General features: G+C 65.0%; 2 protein-coding genes across 2 annotated transcripts in view; both read right to left on the bottom strand.

Moving 5' to 3' along the window:
• Positions 1–740: 740 nt before the first annotated feature.
• On the bottom strand, positions 741–5,018 carry MNEG_0448 (Transcription factor MYB98; the record flags this gene model as incomplete). Its single annotated transcript, XM_014051079.1, has 11 exons — positions 741–1,025; positions 1,275–1,400; positions 1,761–1,879; positions 1,994–2,357; positions 2,598–2,650; positions 2,855–2,882; positions 3,287–3,365; positions 3,635–3,679; positions 3,933–4,012; positions 4,264–4,383; positions 4,584–5,018. The coding sequence occupies 11 exons, from the start codon at positions 5,016–5,018 to the stop codon at positions 741–743; spliced, it is 1,734 nt and encodes a 577-aa protein (XP_013906533.1).
• Positions 5,019–5,487: 469 nt separating this feature from the next.
• Positions 5,488–7,785, bottom strand: part of MNEG_0447 (Coiled-coil domain-containing protein 65) — a gene marked incomplete at both ends in the record, with an annotated part of 4,854 nt that continues 2,556 nt past the window's right edge. Inside the window, 5 exons of the mRNA XM_014051078.1 lie at positions 5,488–5,800; positions 5,976–6,467; positions 6,805–6,851; positions 7,155–7,277; positions 7,523–7,616. Coding sequence (XP_013906532.1) covers positions 5,488–5,800; positions 5,976–6,467; positions 6,805–6,851; positions 7,155–7,277; positions 7,523–7,616 — 1,069 coding nt within the window. The remainder of the gene's footprint in view (positions 5,801–5,975; positions 6,468–6,804; positions 6,852–7,154; positions 7,278–7,522; positions 7,617–7,785) is intronic.

The following is a 7,785-nucleotide window of genomic DNA, read 5'->3' as shown; positions in this document are numbered from 1 at the left end:
CCGCAGCATCGAGCCCTTCAACAACGCCCTGAATGGGTACCTGCGGTCAAAGGGGCTGCTGCAGAGCACGTGAGCCCCTAATATGATCCGACCGGGCCGATGGCGCCTGCAGGTTCAGGGGAGACGCACCGAAGACCACCAGTGCTGATCTGTGCATTACACAGCTTACATGTAACGTGGCATATCTGCCAACGTGATTTTCAGGGCATGGCCAGCAAGGGCAGATGATGCAGTGAAGGGTTGACCTGGTTACTGTGCTGTTTTGGTGCTGGAAAAATGGTAATGGCACATGGCAGTGGCAGGAGAAAAGCTCGTCCTGCGTGGCAACGGCAGTGCGTGAAAGCAGCCGCCTGGCAGGCTAGTGGCACTCGCAGCAGCCTCACAGCTACATTGCAGGCATATGTAGGATGCGGGCAAGACGCCATTTTCTGACAAAAGGGGGGCAACGGTTTGCAGGGCGGGGAGGACGGTGCGCGGTGCTGTGAAGCACAGCAGCCAGGGCAGCTGGAGTGGTGCCCAAGCAAATCGCAAAATTGAGCAGATGCACGTACAGGTGACCGTGCTCAAACGCCCTCATATTCTTGTGCGGCGGTGATTACGTCATACACTCTCAAAGTTGGCACATACTGATGCAGAAATGGCACCTGCAGGGAGAGTTTTGCAATCCCGGATTCAGTTCTTCCCCAAGCCACACCCCCAAAGCATCCCCATGCCGCAGTTTCCCTGGCCCAGCTCGAACATCACGAGCCCAGCCCCAGGCCGCCCTCCCCCTCATCGCCCTCCTCCAAATCCTGCATCAGCTGAGCCATCCACTGCGCAGACGCCCCGCCGGTCGGCGTCCGCGCCACGTGCGCGCCCCCCCTTTGCCCGTGCCACGGCTGCGGCTGCGGCGGCGGCGCGAGCTGCTGGCCCGGGCCCGGCTGCGGCGGCGCGTGCGGGCGCAGCGCCGGCAGCGGCGCCGGCGCGCTCTGCATCTCCCCGAGCAAGGGGGGCTGCGCCTGCGGCCGCGGCGGCGGGGCGATGACCTCCGAGGGCAGGAGGGGGGGCATGGAATAGCTTCGGCTGAGGCCGGGACCGGCCCCGCCGGCCCCATAACCCCCGCCGTATCCGCCGTCAGCACCATGACCGCCGACGCCGCTTGCAAAAGCGCCGCTACCCCCATGTGCCTGGGGGTCCCCAGGCGGGCCCCACAGCGAAGCTGAGGGCACAGCCGTGGCTGCGACACCGCCCGCCGCTGCAAGCTGCTGCTCAAACAGCAGCTGCCGCTGCCTCACCGCCGCCAGCGCAGCCGGCCCTAATTCGAAATCCATGGGCGCGTGCGGCTGCGCAAGCTGCGGCCGCGCCAGCGCCGGCGGTGGCGGCTGCAGCAGCTCTAGCAGCTGCTGGGAACCTGCCACCACCTGGCGCAGGGCACCAACGGTTGCAGTGTCAAGTGGCGCAGGGTATATCGGAACGTCAAACCCTGGGTCTTCGTCACTCATGTCAAATCCAGCATCACCCGCCGCGGCGGCTGCTGAAGCGGCTGCGGCTGCTGCGGTGGCGGTCGCCCCGCCGCCGAAATCGCTGCCAGGGCTGGCGCCGCCGGCGGCCCAGCGCGGGCTCGCCAAAGCAGGCGCACCTGCGATGCCGCCACCGCCGCCTTCAGGCGACAAATGCATCGTGGAGCTGCTGCTTGAGTGCCTCGGCACTGGCTGCTGCTGCTGCTGCTGTTGCTGCTGCTGCTGTATACCTGCAGCTCGCTGCTGCTGCTGCTGCCCGACCGCGGGCTGCGGTGCGAGCGCCTGCAGCTGCTGCTGCAGCTGCACTTGCAGCTGGAGTTGTTGGTGGTACTGCTGCTGCTGCTGCTGCTGCTGCTGCTGATGTGCCGCGTCGGGCAGCCCTGTGACAAGAGGCATGACTTGCGGGAGCTGCACAGCTGGGGGCGGGGCAGGTGCAAGCGGCGGCGCTTGAAAGCCCAATTGAAAGCGGGGCCCGCCTGCTGTAGCTGCCTCACCCGCACCAGTGGGGGCATGCTGACCCAACCCCAAACCGAGCTCCAGCTGCGCGGCAGCGTGGGCTGACCACAGTGGGTGCGAGTGCTGCTGCTGCTGCTGCTGCTGCCGCTCCTGCTGCTGCTGCTGCTGCTGCTGTTGCCGCTGCTGTTGTTGAGGCCCCCCAAACGCCTGCGGCAGCACCGGCCCCGTGCCGCTGCCCGGCGGCTGCACGCCGGCCGCCCCCTGCTGCTGCAGCTGTTGCTGCTGCTGCGGCGTGTAGATCTGGTAGACCTCCACAAACGCAGCCGCGGGGTCTATGCCGGCGCGCAGGCGGGAGATGTACGCAGTAAGGGCTGTGTTGCGCCGCCTCGTGGAGCTGGTAGCCTGCCGGCAACGGGTTATGGTGTAGATTGATTGCCGTCGATTGGTGACGGTTTTCGGTGTTGCAGCACATTTGTATCGGCACAGAGGGGACAAAATGAAGGTCAACAAGAACACTCCAGCCTGCAACACGGTCGGCGCTCATGAGGCTGGGCGGCAGCTGGGAGGGGCGACTGCGCGTGGGGGTGATCACCAGCGATGGATGGACGGTGAAAATGCAGAGCAGCACGCCGCACGGCACACCTTGCTGCGCCACACGCCGTTCCACCGGTTCTTAGTGGCGTTTTCCGTGCGGCCTGAGGGCAGGGAGAGTGAGGCAAGGTTCGGCGTGCGCCGACGCCCTCAAGGCTTGCGGCCGACTCAAATGCTGCGCAAGGTGATGACTGCAGAACACGCAGTCAGCCCCTGCAACAGCACACAAGCATAAATGTGCAAGCCCGTGAGTGCGCAAACATATGGGCGAAGGCAAGCAGCCTGGCTCACAATCCCGTCCCAGCTACCTGCCAGCTTCTTGCTGATCTTGGACCACTGTACACATCAGGCGTGTGTGTTGTGTGAGCATGTGTGCGTTTGCAAAAGGAGTGAGTGCATCCGCCTGTGCTGAATTTGCTGTAATGCTGTGTGTGCTGTGCGTTTGTGCTTATGAAATGCATGCGTCTGTCATGCACATGCTTGAGGGAACACAGAGCAGGGACCAGGGCATCAGGTCCAAGAACTGCATGCCACAAGCGCTTCAATACTGTGTAGTACGTCAACACAGTCAAGCACCGCGTGCCAGGTGCCAGTAATGGCGGGCGAGAGACCCAGCCACAGGCCCCAGCTGACGCGCTCCCACGCGCTCAGCAGCGCGGCCGAGCCCGCGCATGCCCGGATGTGTGGACCGCCATTGCCGTCCCGGCGCGGCCCCTAGACCTCCGCAGTCGAGCCGGCACCTGGGGCCCCAGGATGGAGTGCCACTGGCAGAGGACCAGCTCCTCTGTGGTGGTCCAGCCGCCGCGCTTGATGTCGGTCCTGGGATGCACGGGGTGGGGGGCCGGGGGACAGGTGCGCCATGTCAGGCAGGCAGGCAGGCAGGCAGGCAGGGGTAATCAGTTTTTTTCTTTTGATTGCAGTGTGCCTATTGTGTGAGTGTGCGCATGCGGGGTCGAGGTGCTGCGAGCGCAGCTGGCTGGAGGATCAGGAGGGGGAGGTGGGCGCGGGGCAGCGCAAGTTCGCAGGCCTGGGGGCTGCGCAGGCGTGGGTCCGGACGCAAGGCGGCCGGCGCCCCGGGATGCAGGCACCTGAGGTGGTTGAGCCACCGCTCCCTGCACTGCTTGCCGTTGCGCCTGCGGGCGGGACGTGGAGAGGGCGCGGACGTGGTGTGGGGGTCGTGAGGGTGGGGCTCGCGGCGTGCGAGGCTCGGCGCAAGCAGCGCGGCGCGAGTGCATCCAGCAGCAATCAGACCTGCAGGACTTGCACAGGTTCAAATGCCTATTGGCACATTCTTGTCAAGCGACAAGGTGGTTGGGTCGGGGGGGGGCAATCCTGCCTCCTGGAACACCGTTGCTGCGCGCCGGCAGCCCCACCCAACCGGCGCACCCTGGGATGAGCGCAGCGATGCGCTGCCAGCTCCGGTTGTCCGGCCCAAACTGCTCCACCAGCTGAGCCAGCTTGGCATGCTGCGGGCGCGTTGCATGTTGATTGTGCAGCAGGGGTTGGGGTGCAAATCACGATTGCATACTGCAAAAGGGTTTAAGCCGCTCTGACACTGTCCAAGGATCCCAGAAGCTGATTTGAGATGGGCGCACAAACAGGCGGGCGTGCCGCAAGGACGCCGTAAGCCGATGTGATACTATGCGGGTCGAGCGCCTCACATGTATGGCTCTGCTCAGCCATACAACGTACCGCTGTAACCAGGCCGCCCGCGCACCTCGGCGGGCGTCCACTTGCGCACGCGCTTCCGGCCGCCGCCCCTGCCGCCAGCCCCTTCCGAGGCGCCGCCGGATCGGCCGCCCCTGCTGCCACGCGCGGCGCCGGGCGGCGCAGCAACCTGCTCTCGGAGGCACCGGGCAGGTGCGGCCGCTTCATCCGACCAAATATCTTTGTGTGTTTGAATGTCTCCAGAGACACCCGACCAGCGCCGGCCAAGCATTCAGCAAACGCGCAAGCTGCCCCGCATCGCGGCTCACGGCCCGCCACCAGCAGCATCCCCAGGAACCCACCCCATGCGCTCGACCCTGCAGCACCCACCCGCGGCCTGGCGGGGCGCGCTTTTGCGGCTGCCTCGTATTCCTCGTCATCCTCTTCGTCGTCATCCTCTTCTGACTCATACTCGTCGTCGTCCCCGTCGTCATCACCACCTGGTGACTCCTCCTCCTCCTCGCCCTCCTCGCCCTCTTCCTCGTCCTCTTCCTCCTCGCCGCCCGATGCTACGCCCCCTGCCTCACCCTCATTATGTAGCTGCTCCTGCTGCTGCTGCTGCTGTCCCTGGGGCCCAACATGGCTTGCTTCCTCTTCTAGCCCCTGCCGCTGCCCGTGCTGCGCTCCTCCGCCGCGGCCCCGGCCCGCACCGCGGCCGCGGGGCATGAGCAGCCCCGTGTTCGGCCCCGGGGCGCCCTCCCCAATGCCAGGCGTGCCGGCATCAGCGCCAGGCTGCTCTGCGGCGGCCCGCCGCGTGCGCTGCATTTGTCGACTTTGAGCAGTGGCAGCCAACGAGTGCGTCCGGCGTGCTGAACGCAGCCACGCCAATGGCACTGGCCGCCGATGTGCACGCGGCCAGATGTGGTGAGACTTGCATCATACGGTGTTCTGAGCGTCGCAAAGTCCTTGGGGCCCCGCTTAGGACAACCTTGGGAAGCGTTGACACACCGGGGGCCGCACATGGCATCATTGAATGTGAAAACTCATACATTACTCGGATACGTCTACGGTGAGTGCTGCGGACCGTGGTCAAATCGTTCGTTCTCACGGTCTGGTCACCCAGTGACACAGGAGTGCTGGGTCAACTACTTGAAGTAGCGCTTCACATCATGCATGAGGAAAGGGAGCATGTGTGTCAGAAGCAGTGCTCCTGCATTGCTCCGGGCTACGTCTATGTTGACCATCTGACAAGGGTAGGTTTGAAATTGCAGGATTTACATCCATCAACGCGGCATCACCGGCCGGCGACCTGCACGCCCTGCTGCTGCCCTTGAATCACAAGCCCTGCCGAGCCGCCCGAGCCGCCGGCGCCCCGCCCCGCGGCCGCCGCCCCGCCCTTGCGGCGCTCGGCCAACGTCAGCTGCAGCCGCTGGTTGACCACCAGGAGCGGGTTGGCGGGGTTGTTGATGACAGCGTCGTTGACCGATATGCCGTCCAGGAAGCTCTTGAGCAGCTGCCGCAGGTCCTCGTTCTCCTTGGCCAGGCGGGCCTGCTCTCTGTCGATGGCTGCCCTGTCCAACAGGGCTTTGTTGAAGCGCTTGAAAAACCTTGAATGGCAAGGAAGGGTGTCGCGCAACGTGTGCGTGTGTGTTTGTTATGTGTGTATGTGTGTGCGACGCTTGCACGCGCAAACTGGTGCTCATGACTTGGCATGCATCTTTTTCCACGTGACTTGTGCGCTCACCCCTCCCACCCTCACCCACAACAACAGGTACTAATCACCTGTTCAGGTAATCCCATTCCTCAACCTCGTTGCCCTCATCGTCCAGCCCCACCGCGCTGACGCGGCCCCTGCCACCGTGGCCGCCGCTGCCGCCGCCGCAGCTGCCGATGCTGGGCCGCCCGCCGGCCAGCGCCAGTGCCCGGCCCTCCTCCTCGTCCTGCTGCCCCTGCCCCACTTGGCCACCTTGGTCGTGTGCGGCCCCCTCATTCCCAGTCTCCGCTGCTGCCAAACCCCTCTCCGCACCCTCCCCATCACCACCCCCGCCGCCGCTGCCGCCGCTGACGATCGATGACGTCAGCGCCGTCGCCGCCACCGGCACCGCCTCGTCCAAGCTCCAGAACGGCAGCACCTTCTCCTGCTCCGTCTCCAGCCGCCGGCAGACCTCGGCCAGCTTCAGCACGGCTTCCGCCTTTGACAGCTTGCGCTGCAGCTCCGCGGTGGCCGCCGCGCTGGCCACGCTGAGGGACTTCAAACGTTCTGCCTGCTGCTGCCTGCGGGCCGCTTGGTTGGGGAGGGGGTGAGAAGGATCCAGTTTAGTGTCCATACACAAACTCAGTGGTTCTTACAACGCATCTACAAGGGCATTGGAATTCAGTAGGGTGCAAAACGGCAGAACCCAAACCTCAAGCGTCCCCGCTGTGGGTCTGCAGCTCCCATAAGGAGGGCCCCGCGGCAAGGTCCCGCCGCCCGCCTGCTGTGCTGCGAGCCAAGGCGCCAAGGTGCGCACGCGGCGCGCGCCTGGTGGCGTCGAGGGCCGCCCTGAGCTGCGAGTAGTGGCGCGCCATGAGCTCCTTCTCCCTCCGCAGCGCGCCGTTGCGCTCTGCCCACTCCCTGCCGCTGCTGGCGATCTTGGCGCGCCACTGGTGGATGTCCTCCTGCGGGTTCAGATTTTTCAAGAATTGATTGTGCAGAATGCAGAAGAACACAAGGCGGCTGCGCTGCACCTCGCTGATATGGCGCACAACGGCCCCTTGGCGCCTAACTGGCCCGGATAGACGTGGCCGCCGTCGCCGCTCTCAGCACCCAGCCGGGGATGCGACGAAGCCCTGCTGCTGTGCACTCCCCGCCACAACCCTCGCAACATCATGGTGTCCCACAGCAGGAAACCAAACCAGCCCAGCAGCCATCGGCGCTGTCATCAACGCTGGACAGGCGCCCGGCGTGTGGACCAGGCGCACCTGCAGCTTGGCGAGCTTGCGCATGCGCTGCTCGATGACGCGCGCCGCCTGGGCGTCGCTGGCCTGCAGCCCCTTGCACGCCTTGGTGCGGTGCTCTGTGCTGTCAAGGTACGCCTTGTGCGCCTGCAGGGCGCGCGCGCAGCTTCTAGGCGTCAGTACGTGTACAGGCAGCGCAGCGGTCATAGCAGACAGCATGTGCCGCCTCACAAGGGCGCAGACAGCGTGCACTGTCTGCACTGGCACGAGGGCGCAAGCGCAGCATCCCTTCCTCAGAGACACCAACCCCTGTCGCATCTTGACACGCGCCGTCCCACCTCCAGGCCTGGTCTTGCTGTGCAACCCCAGCCCCTCAGATCGTGTTGACTCACCGCCTCAAAGTGCCCCTCCAGCTCCTCGATGATCCCCTCTAGCTGAATCTTCAGGATGTTGTACTCCTCACTGTTGCGGTTCTTGATCTCCTCCCTAGGAGAGGTGGTGTGTGTGTGTGTGTGTGGGCACGCGCGCGCGCTTCTGCATGCGTGCACGTGCGCGTGCGCGCACACGTTTGTGTGTGTGTGTGTGTGTGTGTGTGTGTGTGTGCGTGTGCGTGTGCGTGTGTGTGTGTGTGTGTGCGTGTGCGTGTGCGTGTGTG

Source organism: Monoraphidium neglectum (genome assembly GCF_000611645.1).
Source record: "Monoraphidium neglectum strain SAG 48.87 unplaced genomic scaffold scaffold00035, whole genome shotgun sequence".
NCBI classification, from domain to species: Eukaryota; Viridiplantae; Chlorophyta; class Chlorophyceae; order Sphaeropleales; family Selenastraceae; genus Monoraphidium; species Monoraphidium neglectum.
The sequence above is the reverse complement of the archived record's forward strand: the minus strand, read 5'-3'. Positions and strand labels throughout refer to the sequence as shown.